The sequence below is a fragment of the Helianthus annuus genome, chromosome 2 (genome assembly GCF_002127325.2).
Source record: "Helianthus annuus cultivar XRQ/B chromosome 2, HanXRQr2.0-SUNRISE, whole genome shotgun sequence".
NCBI classification, from domain to species: Eukaryota; Viridiplantae; Streptophyta; class Magnoliopsida; order Asterales; family Asteraceae; genus Helianthus; species Helianthus annuus.
The window spans coordinates 145,282,178-145,304,430 of record NC_035434.2 but is presented as its reverse complement, the minus strand read 5'-3'; the positions used below and the strand labels follow the sequence as shown (position 1 = coordinate 145,304,430).

The window sequence follows — 22,253 nt, the reverse complement described above, 5'->3', positions numbered from 1 at the left end:
TCGAATTGCCCTTCTAGTTAACAGAATTACATATAAAATGACCAAAATATCCTTCTAGTTAACAGAATAAAGGGATTGAGTTAACCCAGTGGACTAAAATGACAACGTTTGAAACTATTTGGACTAAAATGACAACGTTTCAAACCTTTGGACTAAACTGGCAAAATGGCCCAAATCAAAGACTAGAATTGCATTAACTCTAATAAAAAAACCCTCTAGCTCTAGTATACATGACTCTGCATTGATCTTCCTTTCATTCAAGAAACCAAGGTGCAAAAACCAATCCAAACCAGGACCACCTCGCCAAACGAATCGCGGTCTGGTCATCTTCGATCCATTAAGAAAATTGCATCTTCGGTCCGGTCCGGTCCAGAAAAAAAAACCCGCTAAGCCCGAGACCAGCCGAGATTGGAAATCTGGCTTTATAAACACAACTCCAAACACACCTAAATCTTATCATCACATCTTTAAACACACATGTCAAACACCCTGAATTCTTTTGATTTAAGGAAGCAAGTATCTAATGCTATTTCTCTTTTTAAGTAAAAGCATATCAATATGAAAAGACCCAAACAGAATAAAGTTTGCTTCCAAATGTCACACAAAAGAAACAACATATAACAGCTTTGATTCAAAACCAAATAATTACATATAGTTGGTTATTAATGTGTTCTAAAATAATAACAAAAATGCCAACAAGAGCGGAAACACAAACCTGCAGGAATCAATTGAACAGTACAATATATGATAAAAGAGCAAGTAAATACACATCACATATGGCATCAATAAGTAGGATAGTAGTACCCACCATTTACTGGCGGCGGAACGCCGTAAGGCATCATGGGCGGTTGACCCGGAGCAACATATCCTCCACCGTTGATCCTGGTCAAACCGACTTGACCTTGCATTCCATCCCTCGCATACTGTTGCCAAACCATCTGTTCTTGAACTAGCAACCGCTGTTTGTTTTCGACATCCGCCATTTGGACATACGCTGGCGGAGGGACACTTAACGAAGCCGCAAACGGGTCTCCACCGACGGCTTGAACGGACCCGTCAGGAGCCGGGAGCGCCAACACAGGTGTGGATGTCTTCCCCGGCAACGCCACGCTGCTAGCACTGCCGCCGGTTACCTGAGTGTTGTTCACGTGTTGTCTCACCATTCCTTGGTCGTACATTCCGTTTAGCAGCAACGGGTCGAGCCCACCGCCCATTGCCGCCTTCTGTTTCTCGAGATTGCTCGTCGTTTCCACCAACGCAAGTTCCCAATCGGCTTTTCCGGGCTCCGCGGCGGGATTCTGCCACGCGGATGTCACTTCCGATTCCCCATTCGACCCAAACGCTTCCCATTTCCCGTTCCCGTTATTCGCTGCTGGACCCGCAAACAACGCCAACGCAAATTTATTCCCTTGATCATCAGCCGTCCCCACGTCCTCTCTTAAGTCCACTAAATCGCCAGTGTGTTGCGGTTTTGGAACCGGCTCAACCACAGGTGGTGGCGGCGGTGGTGGAGCGGTTTCCGGTGCCGGCAAAGCCTTTATTTCGTTCATATCGGGAACGGGCTCTTCTTTAACTTGTTCGACAACCTCGGGTTTCTTCTCGGGGCTTTTCCTAGCTTTCGATCTATCCCGCACGAAGTCTTCAAGCGTCTCCAGCAATTTTGCGGTTATTTTCTGAACTTCCGGATACTCGGATGATCTCGCGATGCCCGTATCCTTACACCAGTTATAAAAACCGACAAGCTCGTCAATCTGTTTTGCCGCACTAGCATACGCGTCAAACGCCTTCACACAATCCTGATGCTCCATATCAAAAAACCGATCAAGCAAAACTGCTAAAACCTCACATATGTCGGAATAAAGTTTAAAACTTTCTTGCACAACGGGGTATAACGCAACCAAAACCATCCTGCTGTTTCTTGCAAGACCGGTCGGTCTGCACGATAACACGCGATCTAACAGCCTCTGTAAATGTCCCATTTTCCCGAAAATCCTCTCGAGGGTCATCTCGCGTACCGGAGTCGCGTCTTTCTTTTCTTGAGATGATCCACCAGACCCAGACCCGTCTCGCACATCCCCGTAAGATCTCGTCTTCCTCATGTTTCCGTACCCAGGCTCATCGCGAAACTCGTAATCATAATCGTACCCACGGTTTTGCGGAGATCTCCAACGATCTTCACGGGCTTTCTCAACATCTTCACTGCCACCACCACCGCCGTTTTGTTTCCGCTCATACGCGATCAAATCCAGCCGCTGATCCAAATAAAACCCATAAGTCCTCACGAACGCAGAATGATCCCACGAATTCGAATGCGCCTCATCGCGAAAATCCGCCATGTTAAGCAACCTAGTTCCTCGTCTAGTAGCATACATAATCTCCTGCTGAAAAACCGTATCCCCATCGTTCAACAACCGGTGGATCAAAACCAAACATTTCAACGCAACAATCCAATCACGCGTCTTGCTCAACCGCTTCGACACCGCGTGAACGCAGGCGCTCACGTAGCCGCGCGAGTACGACGTAAGCTGTAAGATCTCCCTAATGTACTTCTCGCTTGCCGGATCATCGTCGTGGCTTGTGGCTTTCACTATGGCAACTTCTAGCTCAGGCGCCATATTGCTAGCTACCTTAGCAATGCTTATGCTTGTTTGATCCTTCACCGCTCCTATCGCCTTTCGAATCGTTGTCGGTGCCATTGTAATTTTTCTTCTTCTTCTTCTTCTTCTTCACACAAAACCCTAAATATCAAAACCAGATCTATAATTCTATACAATACACATTAAATTATAAATTATATAAATTAAATTCTATTCTATTTATACAAGATCAGAATAATCTGATCTCAGAACTTGATGAAACAAATTAAACAGTAATTAAATATGACGTCATTAAATATAAACAGAATTGATAATCATTGATTAGGTTTCTATTAATAACAGAATTTATATATAATAAAGGTGAAATCAACTAATTAGGGAGCGTAATTATGTGATATAATTGAATTTAATAACAGCGGATTTATACAATTATTATATGAATATTACAAATAGGTAATCAATCACAAATGCAGTTGGTAGAGTAATTTAACAAAATTTCAGATGAATTTAATTGAGAAAAATTATAAAAATGTAGTGGAGTATGTTACCGGTTAAGATCTGCAACAGGTGATCGGAGTGGATGAATGGATTTAGATCTGAGTTGACTCAGTTACATCTGGAGGTGTGTATCGCCGGATTCTCTCTCTATATGTATATGTATATCTCTAAAATTGAGCTGGATTTGGTGTGGAGAGAAATGAGGGGGGGATAAGTTGGGGGAGTCGGTGAGATCTAGAGAGAGAAAGTGTGTGTGTGTGAGAGAGAGAGAGAAGATCTGGGTGTCGGAATTGATGTGTGATGGGTTGGTTGGCGGTGATGTAAATTGTTTCAGAGTTCACGTATTTTTGTAAAAGTATTGGACTAACGTGATTGAATTTACACTTTACGGTGTGATTGGGGTTTTGACTTTTTGACGGTGGATATATTTGTTGACTTTTTTTACTGGGATTTCTACATCGCTCGCTACGATGGGGAATTCGCGTACAAACTAAATGATAAAGATCGATATGAAGATGCAAACTATAAAGACGTATAAAACTAAAATTTAAATAAAATGTAACAAATGGAATAAAAGGCGGTGACATGGTACCTATGATGTGGTGTTGCGACCCGAACAAACGAACGAAAAAAATTGTTGGTGATGTGGCGTTGAGCCGTTTAAAAAGAAAGTTATATCACGTAACGAATCGAATGAAAGTTATAAAAGAAAAATAAAACCGTTGGGTTAAGGACGTAGTTTATTGTAATGTATAGGGCTAATTTGGAACATTAAAAAAAGAAGAAAAAGAAAAAAGAAATATAGCCGCTAAAAGTGTAAGAACCAAAACCTTGATGGTTAAAATATAAAACAAAACAAAATGCACTTAAGGGTAAATGATGAAACTAATAAAAATTTATGGTAAAAACATAAAAGTGAAAAAAATGTCTTGTAGTTTTCATGATGTTATTTAATATATATAATAATAACGATAGGGATCACGAATGTGGAGGTGGCATTACGGATAAGCCTGGTGGTACCAGTATTGAAAATGCTAATTTTGAAAATTGTTAAAACTGGTATCGAAAATGTTTGATACAGTATTGTATTTGAAGACAAAAATTGGTAAAATACCGGTACCAGAATTTTATCGGTATGATATCTTTCGGTATCAGTACCGATACCGAAATGTTCATCCCTAGGTGGCATCACCTTCGGGTGGGGTGGGGGGTTGGGGGGGGGGGGTTGGGTAGGTAGTACCCAAACAACGTTTTTATGTAAAAAATAATTAATCAAGAGCAATCAAAGCTCACCAAAATCCATCCAATAATGAAACGCCGCCACGTCACCACACCATTTGCCCTCCACGCCAATGAAGAAAACCCAGCCCCCATCATCATGCCACCCCACGGAGCGGTGTTCCCGGCGTAGAGGGGTTGCCATGTCACCACAACGCCCACCACTCTTTGTGGTCTTAGAGTAAAATTGAGTTGACAATGCGTGAGTGGTGGAATTTCGAGTACATTAGGCACGTGCTCTGACCCCCTTAGAGAGAGATAATTGTAACACCCCGAAAACGGTTTTGGTAATTAAACCCCGTTAATATTAAAGAGCGGGTAAAAATAACATTAGTGGTAAAATTTAACCCCGTAAATATTAGGATTTAAATAAATAAATCTAATATTATGTAAAAGGTGAAAGAATGTTTTTGAGAAAATAAAGTTTACTAGAGGCCCGAGTTAACGGGACTTAAAATAAAACAGGTTATAACCTCCCCGAACCCACTAAGTTAGCTAGGAATGTTTAACCTAGTTAATAAGAGGAGATGTTGTTGGAAATGAGTAGGTTGTAGCCTACTTAATAACTAATCAAACAAGAGGGGCCAAAGTGGGATAACTTGAAAGTAGAATTAATAAAAGAAAAACAAAACGAAACACACACTAAGTGTGTGTTCTGGAATGACCAGGAGAAGCTCCCAGGAGCCAAAACCCTAATTCAACCAAAATGATCAAATTGAAAGGCTAATTGGAGCTCAAATTCATGAATGAACGTGAATTAACGATCACCCAAGCTAGGGGATCATAAGGTATGTAGAATTTTGATGTTTATTGAAGTTGTGAAATTTGATGAACATCACAATTTGCGATTTATGTATGAATCGTATAGGTTATGGCTGAATTAGTGATGTATAGTTGCTTAGGAACAAAACCCTAAGTGAAAATTATACATATGTTGCCATGATTTGAATGTTTAGATGATTTACCACACTAGGATAAGTGGGTTTTAATAATATGATGAAATTGATGATATAATTATGTTTAGAATCATCATACATGATAGTGATAAGATGATGCCTGAATAAATTATAAATTCGGGCATATGTTCATACTCGCCGTAGAGTGGGTTTTGAATGATAAGAAGGGATAAATGATATATTCATGTGAAATGATGTTTGAGATCATCATGTGTTATGAATGGTTAAGGTATTTAGCTAAACTTGATGTTTAGGTGAATTATATATATATATATATGATGTAATGAATTGTTTCATATTGATAAAACAATCCCAAATCTTTGTATGTTATAAATAGTTTAGCATACAAAGATTGATGTTGTGTTAATTCGATGATTTATGGTTACATGAACTTGGTTGAGAAAGTGGTTAAAACGGTAGTGTAAGAATAATGCTTACTGGATATTTGACAAAGTGCTTAAACGAGTAGTTGAGCTACATAATATCAACATAAAACCCGTAACATGGAATAGTCGTGATTGATAATGACTAATCTAACCATCTTATGAATTATAATGATAGTTTGACGCTTGACAAGCTAGGTGGAAACTTGGGAAGGAAGCGAGTCAAACGAATCGAGTATGAAGGAAAAGCATAATTTGGATGCAAGGTAAGTAAAGCTTACACCCTTGTTATTTTGAAGAGCATTCCCTTATTATATTGAGTACGAATAAGGTGAATAAGTGTTTGGAAAATGACGTTCCGACGTGTAGTCATAAGGAACGAAATAAATAAAAATATTAAGAAACCATGTTTAATGGTTAAAAAGTAGTAATACGATAATTCGGTCATGCAATGACGAATAGACAATGAAGTTTGAATTAAGTTACCTTATGGTGTAACCATAATGAGTAAAAGAATAATATAGTAATTGGTTACAAGTTAACGGATAAACCTCAGTTTTTTAGAAAGACACTCTATAGCGTAAGCCATGATGGGTCAAAAGAATCAAGAAGTGATTTAAGTAATATGATGGTACAATGTAAACCGAAATAGATTACATGGATGAGATGGTAAATAAATATCATCTCACAAGGATAAAACGGTCATTTAGACCAAACGGGTCAAAAGGTGATGATATCTCCATTTGACAATATCGACTAATGATTGTTTGTCGAGTCACATGCTCACAGGAGTGAATAGCGAATGGATATTTACGTTGCTATTAATTAGCGGTTATTAAAGCAAGATATTAAAACGGGTCTATACTTTGACCCGAGCCAGGTATGTCTAACTAAGATTATAGCTAAAATTTGCGATTTTGGTCAAACATGTAATTGAAAGTCCTTTGTCGTTAAGGAAGGGCTAAAGTTGACCAAAACGCCCTTGTATGAAAAACTGGGCAAACGACCGCTAAAGGTAGTTTGATAATAAGTTTAACGATCGAGTAAATCCTTAGGATAAGTATAAAAGTGAAAGGTATGAACCTTTTGGGTCAAATGCCTCGAAATGAGTCTTTTCCGTAAAATGACAAACCGAGGGGTAGAGCTCGGAATGAAAAGTTTATCACATTAAATCCACCACAAATATAGTTGTGGTGGAAGACAAGTTGACATTTAAATGTGGAAATTAGATGTAAGCAAAAGAGGAGCGTGATTTAAGTTTAAAAATTCTTAAATCCCTTAACGGGTCAAAATGAGTATACACGGAAAAACAGGTTAGGGATGCATAAAAACCCGTGAATAGAACCTTGGATAATATGAAACATTTATAGTATGATGTTCATGAGTATTTGAATGCAAATAAACAAGTTTATTTGATAAATCATGAACGGGTCAAAAGTTTTGTAAATTAATATAAAGCCGAGGGCTTAAAAACCTAGAAAGTTGTTAATCTGGATGTCGGATTTTAACTCCACGTGATGGAGGAACAAATTACGATCGCGTAGGAAGAAACGGGCCGTAAAACGGATAAAAATTCGGAAAGTTATGACCAATTACGTAAACATTGGCAAAGCTGGGAAAAATGCAGCCCAACTTAAGAACTTTCTGTCGAAACCAGGTTCTCGCGCCCCGCGACGGGATTAATAAACTCGGTCGCAACCCGCAAGAGGCCCTCGCGGCACGCGAGGGTGATGTCTGATCTAATCGCGGCCTGCGATGGCTTAAAAGGCTGATAAAAATTTGTTGTTTACTTGTTTTTGGCTTACGGACATGTTTAAACGTATTATAAACTCTCATAACTAACTCATTTCATGTTTTATGAAATGTAGGTATACCGTAAAGTATCAGATGACGATCAAGCTCAACGAAGAACCGAACACCATCAAGTTTCAAGCTTCCGCATTATGTTTAGTCATCACGCCTAAACGACAATATTATATTGAAATGTTTAAAATTATAAGAAGGTTTAAGAAACTCATTTTCATACGTATGTGTAATTGTATAAACACGATTATATACGAAACTTATATGTAATATCGATAATCAAAGTAAGGATCTTACAATAACATGTGGTGTAACACTATAGGTTATTAGACTAGATGTAATGGGTTAATGACTATGATTACATTAGTAAAAAAGGGGTGCCAAGGACCATGAAACGAGCATCAAAGAAGGTAACTGAAGGGTTTAACCGGCATGAGATATCTAACATGAATAGCCTTTTTTAACCAATCACATCAAGACACATCACTTACTTTTTTAGTTCAACCACTATATATTTTTGAATGGCATAGTAAGCCAAAGACCCCGCTGCATAAGTTGTAGAGACATGACATAAATGTTTATACTTTTTAGTTAACAAACTACACATAGTCTTATATGTTATCAAGTAAATACTTATTTTATATCCTAAATGAATGATTATGAATGATTTTATTTAATAATGAGTTTGTAAAAGCCATATATATATATAATCTGTAACGGACATGGTATGGTGTTAAAGGGCCTTCGCTCTATCAAAAAAAGGCGAATTGGAAATAAATAATTCCACCTAACTCAATTTGGGTGATAATAATCTCAAGTCAGTTATTGGCCGATAATAATCCGAACTGGTTATTTTCTTTTGTAAAATAGTCCGCCGTTAAAATAGCTTAACGAAGTTAGTTTTTTTTTTCCGAATTACAAACCGATGTTTTAGGGCTTTTGATCAGAACGAGGATACGAGTCGATCGATGTAAAACTTACCAAGAAATTGTGCTCGAAATGGCTTGATTTTTATTAATTGGAAGTTTAAACACCCGAATTGAAGCACCGTTTTCGTGGGTTGGGACAGTATTTCGAGGTAAGTTTTACATCAATCGACTTGTATCCTTGTTCTGATCAAAATCCCTAAAACATCGGTTTGTAATCCGGAAAAAAAACTTAACTCCGTTAAGCTATTTTAACGGCGGACTATTTTACAAAAAAAAGACCAGTTCGAATTATTATCGGCCAATAACTGACTTGAGATTATTATCAGCAAAATTGAGTTAGGTGGGATTATTTATTTCTAAATTACCTAAAAAAAGGGTTTAAATCCTACAAGGTGTAGATTTAAAAGTATTTAAGAATAAGTTGTTTACAATTTAAGAAAAAAAAGCCAAGAACTTCGTTTATTTATTAATCGAAAGAATGTGAATAAAATCATGTGCTTGTTTATCATTTTGTTTGCCCCACTCGCGTTGTGGGGCGATAGCCGAATAATTTTCAATCAATTAAAAAAATACAACTATAATTTTGCTAGGGAAAAAACTAAAACGATTATAAGACCGTAATTTTCGGCTTAGGGCAAAAATGTAATTTTTCAGGACTAACGAGCGAGTGTCAGTCAGCTCTTTGATACGGAAAAAAAATTAAATAGAGTAAACCAATTAAAACAAAAACTTTTATAGTTTTGCTAAAAAAATAAAACGATGGGAAAAGCGTAATTTTAAACCGAGGGCCAGATGATAATTTTAATTCAGGGATGAAACCGTAAATTAAAAGAACCAATGGGGGAGTGCTAGTGTAACGCCCCAAAATTTGAAAACATATATTTACCCTATGTTTTCACATGATGTAACATGAAATAAAATAACTAGGCCATTTAACCTAGTTAAAATACTTGGTAAAATAAGTATTGAATGAAATGGATGGCATTTGTGATGGTGTCACAAACTAGAGGGGCTAAACTTGAATAAGTGGGAAGTGTTTAAATCAAACACTTAACAAGTTTGAAGGGGGTGATGTGAAAGATTGTAATGAATTAAGGGTTAGTAGTGCCTAAACCCCAAACACACACTCTGTGCGTGTTCTGGGATCGATCAAGGGCAGGAGAAACAAGGGTTTACCCTTGTTCTTGGTAAAACTCATCAATTAGCAAGAGAATTCGATGTTAATCGGCTGCATGTCTTCAATTTTCGATCATCTAAGCATACCAAGCGAAGTGGTAAGTCGAATTTCTTGATTTGGTGAATTGTAGAAAAAGGGTTTCAACCCAATCATGAATATGTGATATGATATGTCTAATTTGGATGTTAGGGTTACTCCCTAGAGTAGAAATCATGCTTGATTTTAGTTTAATTGAAAGAAAATTTTATAAACCCACTTGTAGTATAGAGATGATGATATGGAAGACTATACATGTTCAATGCTTGTGTGAGGTTGATGCGTGATGTTGTTGTAAGGAGTAATGGTTTGATAATGGTATGAAAAGTTATATGATTCTAGTTGAAATTGATAATCTATGTTGTGAACTAGGAAGAGTATGCATAAAACACTTGTACTATATGCTTAAATTGCTTGTACAATGTGCTTACAATGTTATATGCACGCCAAGTGTTCGATTAAATGCTTGAATGGGTAATATTATAAATTTAAATGAATTATGAAGTCTTGTGTTGCATGTAGAAAATTATGAAATTGGCCTTTTATATAAAAAGTGTTATGGAGTGCATACTATACGAGAATGCAAGAGTTATGTAAGTGTATGATTAAATGTATACAATGTCGTCCGTATAGTCGATTATGATGTTACGGGCATATGTTGATAAGTCGATAGTTACCTATGGTTAATAGTTGACTTTTGGAAGCCAATAAGCACAAGAAACATGATTTGACTCGTTATTGTAAAAGCAGGATTATAGGAAGTCGTTTGATACATGTTATGTTAATATGTGTTAATTTTGATTACCCGATGAATTACGTGTGTTGGAAAGGATATGAAGTTGATTAGATGTTTTGATACTTGTTAGAAATGACTAAGGAAAGTTAAGTATGAATTATGCGAATGATATGATTGTTACATGTACAAATGAGTATGCTAATAAGAGCGTGGTTTCGATGAAATGAAAGTATAGGGATCACGTCGTGACGGACTCAAGCATGAAAGGATAACGGGTCAAGAAAAGGCAAGAAAACGGATACGAGCACGAATGCATAAGGTAAGTGATTCCGTAATCACTTCTTAGTTGTTTATGTAATGTTATATGCAATTTAATTATATGTGATAATTGAGGTCGAATAGGAATGAATTGTATGATGTCAATGAAGTATTAAACGGATTTTAGTTTTGATCCGAGCAAGGTAGGTGTGATTAAGAAATTGTAGCTAAGTAGTGGAATTGGTTACTTATGTAAGGAATTCCTTTGTTATTAAGGATAGAGCATAGTTGACTAAAATGCCCTTGATAGGTATATCGGGCAAACGACCTTAGAAGTCGTTTGGAAACGAGCTATTCGATTAGAGTAATGTCTTGGACAAGTATGAAAGCGAAGTATAGGGTTTGGTATGTCATAGTCCACTTAATGTGCAAATACCCATAACGGGTCAAAAATAAGCTTTTGAGCGAAAATGGGTTAAGAGGATGCAAGACGTCCGAGAATTTAATCTTTTATGATAGGTGCCAATGAAATTATTAAAGTTCTTATGAGATTGAGGTCAAATAAACTGATTATGTTGATAAATGCACGAACGGGTCAAATAGTTAGAAAATGATAATATGTCGAACGCACGTAAGTTAAGAATTTCCTTAAACCGAACGTGGGATTTCAAGTCCATATGATAGAGGATTAAATTACGATCATGTAGGAAAAAGAATCGGGTAAAACGGACAAGAAATGAGAAAGTTATGACCAAAACTGTAAAAATTCGTCATGCTGAAAGTTGCAGGTCTGAACCAGGCGCAAGGTTGCGCCCCCCTGGCACAAGGTTGCGCCCCTGACTGATGTCATCTGTATTGCGCCAGAACTGGCACAAGGTTGCGCCAGATTGGTTCCTTCTTGCGCCAATTGCTGGTTCTTTCATATTTTTCGCATTCTTCAACTCTAAACTTGTGTGAAGGCTATCTAAATACGTTATATGCATTATATAACTATATGTAAGAATGTACGTGTAGATGTGTTTATGTTTGCATGTATGTTTTCGGGTGTATTTAAATAGATGTATGACTATACATATATGAAAGTATGTACATATGTAGTAAATGGGATTGGATGTACACAAAGGAATAAAGCTTGTATGTATGTATGTATGTATGTATGTATGTATGTATGTATGTATGTATGTAAGTATGTATGTACATAAGTATGTATGCATGTATGTATGTAGGTATGAAATGAGTATGAACATACGTGTGTAGGTACTTATCCATGAAGTAGGATTTGTTGGTGCATGAAAGAAAGGATCTTGTATATATGCATATATATATGGCTCTAACATATTTTAATGGTCATGTTACTAATGGCGTGCCATGGTGAATGAAGTGTAACGCAGGAATAGCAAAGAAGTCTCACCGCGGGTCATATGATCAGATGGAAAGCCGGAATGTAAAGAGTTAACGGAACGAAAAATAAACGTAAATGAATTTTACATGTTTACGATGCGTACTGATGTTTATGAATTTTATGTGGTGAGCGCAGGTAGTACGAGATACGAAGGATCTTCAAGGGATAGAGATCAAGGACCGAGTCACAAGACAGATTGTACGGGAACGTTGGTGTTGAAATTTAGAAAACCCATGTCATGTATTTAATTGTAAATGAGTCGGTTGATGACTTCATGTGAAAAAGTTGTGTTAAAATGAAATTTTAAATAAGTTAAGGTATTTATAATGAAAGAAATTTTATGGCTTAAACTTCCGCTGCGACTCTTTGTCAAATACGAATTAGGGCGTAATAAGTTGGTATCAGAGCCCTGGTTTGAGAGAATCAAGTAACAAGAGGTAGATACTTGAACTCAAACCGGTGTGCTCTCGTGACCAAGAACCCGTACAATCTAAGACTCGATCGAGGCCTAAATGCAAAAGCGAATGTAAGTATGTATTAGATTATGTATTTGAAGGAAACTAATAGTATGTTATGTGCAAGGTAAGCGTAAGAGTTTGAAGAGGGTGATCCGTGAATGCAGAATAGGATGAACGCCAAGGCGGGCGAAGGTGCAACTAGGCAAATTAACCCCAGGTACACAATACTAAAATGTATGAGTACCGATGTCAAAATAAAAAGGAAGGGGTCTCCTTGGGAGGGTAATTATTAAACGAAAGGCCATGATGTGGTCTTGGGGAAGTTTTGGAAATATACACGAAACTGAAACCCATCTCTCGGGCATAAGGCGATGATTACACGAAGGCACGAAACTAGTGTGTGGATTGCGCACCTGGCCAGTACGCAAGAAGCATATGACGTTCGTGAGACCGTGGCAATTGTTGCAGGTATGCCCGGTAGAACGGGGTAGCAGACGGGCGCTATGTTGTAGCGAATGCGAATTAGCAAACCATTGCGGATTTGGTTATGCTAACGAAGGTTATGATAAGCTATGCGAGCCGACCGGTTCTAGCGAACAAGTCGAATAAGAATAAGCTACCATCCGTTTTGAACGGGTGATTTTGAATGCTCTAATGAATGCTAGAAGCTTAATCCGTTATACGGATTGAAAGAAGAAGTTATGATTAAATGCGAAAAACCCAATTATTTGGGTAGTGGAAAATGTGTATGCTTAACTCTCGTTGAGAGTGTTTATGCCAAACCCAATTATTTGGGTGGTGGAATGTGTATGCTTAACTCTCCTTGAGAGTGTTTATGCCCAAACCCAATTATTTGGGTAGTGGAATATGTATGCTTAACTCTCGTTGAGAGTGTTTATGCCAAACCCAATTATTTGGGTAGTGGAATGTGTATGCTAAACTCTCCTTGAGAGTGTTTATGCCAAACCCAATTATTTGGGTGGTCGAATGTGTATGCTTAACTCTCTTTGAGAGTGTTTATGCCAAACCCAATTACTTGGGTAGCCGAATGTGTAAGAAAGAAGAAAGCTCATATGTGGATGGAACTAAAATGAAGTGATTATGATTCGACAACTGAGATGACTAACTTTAAAATCTTGTTGCCGAAGGTAGGTAAAACTTTAAGTTTTTGTTAGAGCACATGTAAGGAAGAAAAGGTACGAATGATATGTTTGAAGCCGATAGTGTGTAAGTTAAGATTTTTCCTTAAGGCGGATGTGGGATTTTAAGTTCATATGATAGAATGTGAATTTACAAGCGTGTAGGAAGAAACGGGAGGTTAAACGGGTAAACGGTTCAAAAGATACGCGCGTTTTAGTGCGTTCAGACGACGAAACGGATCTGCAGATAAGGGGCTTTTCTAGAGGCCGTCGCCGACGGGTTCCCACCCCGTCGCCGACGGGCTCCCAAAAGTGTGAAAGAGGCCGACGGCCTAACCGACTGGTTACGGGTTAAATTGGACGACGGGCATTTTAAGAGGCCGTCGCCGACGGGTACCCACCCCGTCGCCGACGGGCTGTCTAGCCCACTTCTCCGTTTTGCTTAATTTTGCATTTCCAAATGATCCGTAACGCATTCCGATGATTCGTAAAGTTTCTATTGAGCATATAGGGATGTACATAAGTAGATAAGCATGTAAGTATGTTTATATGTAACCGTATATGTACGTAGAACTTATGCAAGTAGGTATGCGTGAAAGTATGTAAGTTTATAGTGTGGGAACAAGTACTAGTTATGTATGTATAAATGTATATGTATAGATATCGGTTTATGTAGGTACGCAAGTATTTATATAAGAGCACAAGCATCATGTGAATGAATATGAAGATGTGTACGTATGTATGCATGATGATATGTATGAGCGTATGCATGTATGTGAAAAATATAGGAAATGTGTGTACGTATGTAGATGTATAAGTATATGGGTATGTAAGTACATATATGATGTATGAGTAGAATGAAATAAATCGATTTATTTCGATTAGTAAATGTATGAATGTAATATGCTTAAATAGGAAATTAGAAACAAGCCGTAGACTTAGGTTTGTATGAATAATAATTGTATACAATTGGAATGGATTCAATGAATGAAACGCTAGTGATGATATGTGTTAGGAGCTAGCATTATAAAGTAAAAGACACTAATAAGAGCTCTGGATCAGACCCTGACCCTTGTGTGATTATGAGAGTAAATTACTAATTTAAGAAGATAAGGGCAATGCGTACGATTATATTTATTCATGAATAAGACTTATGTAAAGATCTCGAATGCAATCATTATATACTAAGCATCGTGAATGGGTAATCGAGAAAGTGAGTGTAGTTCTGGTCTACTGAGAATAAGAAAGGTTTCGCGGACGAAACCTTCTTTAAGGAGGGTAGACTTGTAACGCCCCAAAATTTGAAAACATATATTTACCCTATGTTTTCACATGATGTAACACGAAATAAAATAACTAGGCCATTTAACCTAGTTAAAATACTTGGTAAAATAAGTATTGAATGAAATGGATGGCATTTGTGATGGTGTCACAAACTAGAGGGGCTAAACTTGAATAAGTGGGAAGTGTTTAAATCAAACACTTAACAAGTTTGAAGGGGGTGATGTGAAAGATTGTAATGAATTAAGGGTTAGTAGTGCCTAAACCCCAAACACACACTCTGTGCGTGTTCTGGGATCGATCAAGGGCAGGAGAAACAAGGGTTTACCCTTGTTCTTGGTAAAACTCATCAATTAGCAAGAGAATTCGATGTTAATCGGCTGCATGTCTTCAATTTTCGATCATCTAAGCATACCAAGCGAAGTGGTAAGTCGAATTTCTTGATTTGGTGAATTGTAGAAAAAGGGTTTCAACCCAATCATGAATATGTGATATGATATGTCTAATTTGGATGTTAGGGTTACTCCCTAGAGTAGAAATCATGCTTGATTTTAGTTTAATTGAAAGAAAATTTTATAAACCCACTTGTAGTATAGAGATGATGATATGGAAGACTATACATGTTCAATGCTTGTGTGAGGTTGATGCGTGATGTTGTTGTAAGGAGTAATGGTTTGATAATGGTATGAAAAGTTATATGATTCTAGTTGAAATTGATAATCTATGTTGTGAACTAGGAAGAGTATGCATAAAACACTTGTACTATATGCTTAAATTGCTTGTACAATGTGCTTACAATGTTATATGCACGCCAAGTGTTCGATTAAATGCTTGAATGGGTAATATTATAAATTTAAATGAATTATGAAGTCTTGTGTTGCATGTAGAAAATTATGAAATTGGCCTTTTATATAAAAAGTGTTATGGAGTGCATACTATACGAGAATGCAAGAGTTATGTAAGTGTATGATTAAATGTATACAATGTCGTCCGTATAGTCGATTATGATGTTACGGGCATATGTTGATAAGTCGATAGTTACCTATGGTTAATAGTTGACTTTTGGAAGCCAATAAGCACAAGAAACATGATTTGACTCGTTATTGTAAAAGCAGGATTATAGGAAGTCGTTTGATACATGTTATGTTAATATGTGTTAATTTTGATTACCCGATGAATTACGTGTGTTGGAAAGGATATGAAGTTGATTAGATGTTTTGATACTTGTTAGAAATGACTAAGGAAAGTTAAGTATGAATTATGCGAATGATATGATTGTTACATGTACAAATGAGTATGCTAATAAGAGCGTGGTTTCGATGAAATGAAAGTATAGGGATCACGTCGTGACGGACTCAAGCATGAAAGGATAATGGGTCAAGAAAAGGCAAGAAAACGGATACGAGCACGAATGCATAAGGTAAGTGATTCCGTAATCACTTCTTAGTTGTTTATGTAATGTTATATGCAATTTAATTATATGTGATAATTGAGGTCGAATAGGAATGAATTGTATGATGTCAATGAAGTATTAAACGGATTTTAGTTTTGATCCGAGCAAGGTAGGTGTGATTAAGAAATTGTAGCTAAGTAGTGGAATTGGTTACTTATGTAAGGAATTCCTTTGTTATTAAGGATAGAGCATAGTTGACTAAAATGCCCTTGATAGGTATATCGGGCAAACGACCTTAGAAGTCGTTTGGAAACGAGCTATTCGATTAGAGTAATGTCTTGGACAAGTATGAAAGCGAAGTATAGGGTTTGGTATGTCATAGTCCACTTAATGCGCAAATACCCATAACGGGTCAAAAATAAGCTTTTGAGCGAAAATGGGTTAAGAGGATGCAAGACGTCCGAGAATTTAATCTTTTATGATAGGTGCCAATGAAATTATTAAAGTTCTTATGAGATTGAGGTCAAATAAACTGATTATGTTGATAAATGCACGAACGGGTCAAATAGTTAGAAAATGATAATATGTCGAACGCACGTAAGTTAAGAATTTCCTTAAACCGAACGTGGGATTTCAAGTCCATATGATAGAGGATTAAATTACGATCATGTAGGAAAAAGAATCGGGTAAAACGGACAAGAAATGAGAAAGTTATGACCAAAACTGTAAAAATTCGTCATGCTGAAAGTTGCAGGTCTGAACCAGGCGCAAGGTTGCGCCCCCCTGGCACAAGGTTGCGCCCCTGACTGATGTCATCTGTATTGCGCCAGAACTGGCACAAGGTTGCGCCAGATTGGTTCCTTCTTGCGCCAATTGCTGGTTCTTTCATATTTTTCGCATTCTTCAACTCTAAACTTGTGTGAAGGCTATCTAAATACGTTATATGCATTATATAACTATATGTAAGAATGTACGTGTAGATGTGTTTATGTTTGCATGTATGTTTTCGGGTGTATTTAAATAGATGTATGACTATACATATATGAAAGTATGTACATATGTAGTAAATGGGATTGGATGTACACAAAGGAATAAAGCTTGTATGTATGTATGTATGTATGTATGTATGTAAGTATGTATGTACATAAGTATGTATGCATGTATGTATGTAGGTATGAAATGAGTATGAACATACGTGTGTAGGTACTTATCCATGAAGTAGGATTTGTTGGTGCATGAAAGAAAGGATCTTGTATATATGCATATATATATGGCTCTAACATATTTTAATGGTCATGTTACTAATGGCGTGCCATGGTGAATGAAGTGTAACGCAGGAATAGCAAAGAAGTCTCACCGCGGGTCATATGATCAGATGGAAAGCCGGAATGTAAAGAGTTAACGGAACGAAAAATAAACGTAAATGAATTTTACATGTTTACGATGCGTACTGATGTTTATGAATTTTATGTGGTGAGCGCAGGTAGTACGAGATACGAAGGATCTTCAAGGGATAGAGATCAAGGACCGAGTCACAAGACAGATTGTACGGGAACGTTGGTGTTGAAATTTAGAAAACCCATGTCATGTATTTAATTGTAAATGAGTCGGTTGATGACTTCATGTGAAAAAGTTGTGTTAAAATGAAATTTTAAATAAGTTAAGGTATTTATAATGAAAGAAATTTTATGGCTTAAACTTCCGCTGCGACTCTTTGTCAAATACGAATTAGGGCGTAACAGCTAGGCACCTGCCGGCATGACTGCAAATTTACACTGGGGGCAAAATTGTAATTTAACCAGGATAACAAACAAAAACGATGGAGAAAATGTAAATTTAAGTTGGGGGGAAAATCATAATTTGGCTGAGAGGAAAAAAAAACTAATGGCAAAACTCTAAATTTAAATGGGGCAAAATCGTAATTTTTAACCGAGGGCAAAATTGAAATTTTTAGCTGGGAGCAAAAGCGTACATTTATTTTTTAAGTGGGGGTAAAAACATAATTTTAAACTGATGGCAAAACCGTAAATTTAATGAAAAAACTAACGGGTAAAAGTGTAAATTTAAATGGGACAAAATCGTAATTTTTAACCGAGGGCAAAATCAAAATTTTTAGCTGGGAGTAAAAGCATAAATTTATTTTTAAATGGGGGTAAAAACATAATTTTGAACTGATAGCAAAATCGTAATTTTAAGGGGAAAAAACTAATATCAAAAGTGTTAATTTAAACGGGGCAAAATCGTAATTTTTAACCGAGGGCAAAATCGAAATTTTTAGGTGGGAGTAAAAGCGCAAATTAAAATTTAAGTGGGAGCAAAAACATAATTTTATACTGATGGTAAAATCGTAATTTTAAAGCGGGATAAAATCGTAAATTTGTTTGGCCAATAAGGAAGTGCCAGACAGCTGCCTGACATTGTTGAGTCTACCGTCCATTTAAACCAATAGGGGGCAGAAGCTATTTTCGCCGACACTGTGATTTGTAGTTGTTGAAAATAAGAGAGTTCAAGAATAAATTATTGTTGTTGTTTAGTTCATTTTGTTTATTAGTAAAAGAGTTAAAAGACCATTCACATTAATATCTCTATTTCATTCATATCATTAAATTATAAATTATTATAAATTATGAAGAAAGATGTATATTTTTTCATCTTTAATAATCTCCGTGAAGTTCTTTGAAACAGACATAAAATTTAGAGAATCTATACTAGTTTTTTAAATATTGAAATCATCATTCATCTCTAAATAAAATTACGTGAGTGTATAAAACTGAGAAAACACAATAAACTAATGTAACGTTCGTTTCACAGAATAGAAACGAAATCTTGATAGAACACAACCGATTCAAAGTTTTGAGCCGAACCGAACCATAGTTTAAAACGAGTTGAAATGATTTATGGAGACGAGTATACTACTATTCTCGATTGGAAGGTCGAATGACTCCTAAACAACTTATGGATCATGAAGAAGTGTAATGGGGGCTATTATTGACTATTGAGTAACTTTATTAAAAGTTGGATTTATTCGTGATGAACCACGTCTTTTTGGAGAAGCTGCAAGAACTTTATGAAGGTGTTGAGTACAGAGAGAGTGATCGAAGGGGGAAGATGAGAAAGAAGAAATCTTATTACACTATCACAATGTAAAAAGATAAATCGACTATCAAACTTTGTTCAATCCATGTTATGGGTGGAAATCATTAGGAAACTATTTGGTAACCTTCTATCCCCTTTTGTTGTAGTGTTTGGGATTGCTTATGAAAAACAACTTATTGACTTTTTTACCTCTTTATCTCCTTTTTCAAAAAGTCATTCCCTCCTAAGTTTTTCATTTCTTCTTTTCAAAGCCTTAAAACCTCATTTTCAACCAATTGCCTGAACATCATTTTCTTAAAAACTTTTTTTTTTCCAAAAAGTTATAAGTCAATAAGGGTGTCCGGGGCGCTTTGCGGGGAGGGGTGCAGTGAGGCTAGTCCCCGAGCGGGAACACCGCCGCCGACCCCTCGGGGAGTGTAAGTGGGGAGCGGTGTGTGTTCACCGCACAACTTTTCAACTTTTGAACGTTGGGCAACGGTCGGAAAAAAAAATTCAATTTTAACCTATATAAATAACCAACTAAATCTAATTTTTTACCACAAAAATTCTCAATCTTACTCTAAAATTCTTTCAAATACAACACAAAGCCAAACCGAGCAATGGAGAACCAACCCCGCGAAGCCAAGAAAAAGTTCGTCGGCTCTAACACTAAGGGACGCGGCTCGCAACCGTCTCGTGGTGCTTCGAGCGGTGCAAGTGCACAACCACAACCACCTTTCGGATATACTACACAACCCCCGTTTTTTTTACCAACAACCTTCACACCCCTCCTTTTACAACACCCAACCACAACCCCATTTCGGCTATTTTCAAAATTTGTTATCAATGGATCCTCAAGTCCCCGCCTTCGATCCGTTTGCTTTTCGTTCCCCACAAGTTCCATCTCCACGAGAAAATGTTGAACGTCCTCTACCCAGTGACGGAACTAGAAAATTTTGTTCGGGGGGTCGTAATAGAATTGTTTTACATTTACAATGCATACATCAAATTAATTTTTGGTTTACGCAAATTCGGGTCACTATCTATTTCATCTTTGGATAATTCAACTTTTTCTTGACTTTCTTTTCTTATCCAACAGATTTTGATGGAGTCGCGTATGGGTTTTTTTTTACCAAAGTTTTTTTAAATAGTGTTTCTACATACATATTATCTCAATAATGAAACGTAAAAACTCATACGCATTAAAAGTAAATTCAAAATCAAAGAGTAATTTCTCTATGGTGATAAAATAAAAGCCAAGCAAATAAACAATGTAAATATAAAACTAAACTTAAACTTACCTCGTCTCTAGGAGAATATGGCTGCAGTTAAGTAATTCACCGTTTGGAAAAGAAAATCAAAAGCTAATCTTGATGAATGCGTGTTGTCCATAGAAGCAGCAGAGAGAACAGGTTAATTTGCTAATGCTTTCATATAAAATAAAATATTAGGTTTTTTTTTTTTTTTTTACTTTAAGTTGGGCCCTACTAGGCTAATAAAATAACCACCCATCAGATAAAGAAAAGCCCAGGCTTTTAGCTTCAGAATCTTATCTCTTCTTCTCTTACCTTAAGTTACACCGCCCAACAATTCCGCCGGAGTTAAAGAGCGCCATCGCTGAACTGCCCACTGGCCGGAATACTTTGAACTTTCTACTATACTTTTCTTTTAACCGAATATACTCTCCTGAAACAAAACGATAGGGTCAACTGCAAAAGAAAACTTCCGGCAGTACTCCGTTTAACAGAGAATTTGGTCGGCCAGGGGGTCAACGGACCCCCTGACCCCCTATAGATCCGCCGATGCCTCTACCTATTTACGAGGACGAGGAGGAGGAAGTAGTGCCCGAAACTCAAAATTTGGGCGACTATGAAGATGACACCGGCGACGATGAATATAATGTGAATGAAGACGCCGACAACGAAGAAGATGACGCTCGGGGTAAAAAGGCAAAAATGGAGCGCCAATCTTGGACAAAATACCAAGAAGAGGCGTTGGCGAAGGCGTGGGTACATTGCTCTACCAACAAAAAGAAGGGCAATCAACAAACCCGCGATGGTTTTTGGCGTAGGATTTTAGATCATTATAACGCCACCGTTGGTGGAAGTAACCGGACCGTGCATCAAGTACGGTCTAAATGGAACCCGATGATGACGAAAATAAACTTTTTGAACGGCCTATACCAACAAGCGGTAAAAATTATACTTTAACGTTGTATATTTTTTAAATTTGTTTACTAAGTTCATATGTTTTTAACACTTGTTATTTTATAATATGTAGGATCGCACACGAGAAAGCGGGTGTAACGATCTCAACGTGATGAAAATCGCTTTAAAGGATTTTCAAGATAGATATCCGAGCGGTTTTTAACATGTCGAGGCATGGGAGGTCGTTCGAAAACACGACAAATGGGCCCAAGTCCCATTGTTGGGTGAGGAAGGGGAAGGTTCGGCACAAAAAGAAAGTCTGTTGACGTGGACCCTTCCATACCCGATATGAACGAAGACCCCTCGCCACAAAGAACACAACGGCGAGACAAGCGTCAAGCGACATCGTCCGAGGGCTCGGCTGAGTTGGCGGCACAATTCAAAGAGCACGTGAGTGAGATGGAGGTGATTGAATTGAGGAAGAAAAGAGAGTCGGAGGCTCGCGATCTCATAACGGAACAACGCGAGACGATGAAAAACTACGCGCACGATCGAGATATGAAAACATTCCTCAAGCCGCACGACGATGCTCCGCCGGAAATGTTGCCGTTCATCCTCGCCCGAAAGCGCGAGATCGCTAACAAGTACAATGGCCGTGCAATTTCTAAAATTTTTATGTAGTATTGCGATGTAATTTTTATTTTATT

The 22,253-nt window shown here is 37.3% G+C and overlaps 2 protein-coding genes and 2 long non-coding RNA genes across 5 annotated transcripts; 3 read left to right on the top strand and 1 right to left on the bottom strand.

The window, feature by feature from the left end:
• Positions 1-595: 595 nt before the first annotated feature.
• On the bottom strand, positions 596-3,417 carry LOC110923400 (putative clathrin assembly protein At2g25430). 2 transcript variants are annotated; one of them, XM_035984446.1, is made up of 2 exons: positions 3,146-3,417; positions 596-2,724 (listed from the first exon to the last, which is right to left on the bottom strand). In XM_035984446.1, exon 2 carries the CDS (start codon positions 2,694-2,696, stop codon positions 783-785), a length of 1,914 nt encoding a protein of 637 aa, XP_035840339.1. In that variant the 5' UTR covers positions 2,697-2,724; positions 3,146-3,417; the 3' UTR covers positions 596-782. The 2 variants fall into 2 exon arrangements, with proteins under 2 accessions (XP_035840339.1, XP_022023198.1); XM_022167506.2 differs by having other exon boundaries at positions 596-2,738; positions 3,146-3,416.
• An 8,608-nt stretch (positions 3,418-12,025) lies between these two features.
• LOC110906393 lies at positions 12,026-12,364 on the top strand. The gene is made up of 2 exons (XR_002573834.2): positions 12,026-12,095; positions 12,189-12,364. It is a non-coding gene; the product is annotated as an uncharacterized LOC110906393 (long non-coding RNA).
• Positions 12,365-17,644: 5,280 nt separating this feature from the next.
• Positions 17,645-17,983, top strand: LOC110906389. The gene is made up of 2 exons (XR_002573833.2): positions 17,645-17,714; positions 17,808-17,983. It is a non-coding gene; the product is annotated as an uncharacterized LOC110906389 (long non-coding RNA).
• A 2,800-nt stretch (positions 17,984-20,783) lies between these two features.
• Positions 20,784-22,253, top strand: LOC110923393 (glutathione S-transferase T3-like). Its single transcript, XM_022167497.2, has 2 exons — positions 20,784-21,591; positions 21,680-22,253. Exons 1-2 carry the CDS (start codon positions 21,202-21,204, stop codon positions 21,767-21,769), a joined length of 480 nt encoding a protein of 159 aa, XP_022023189.1. The 5' UTR covers positions 20,784-21,201; the 3' UTR covers positions 21,770-22,253.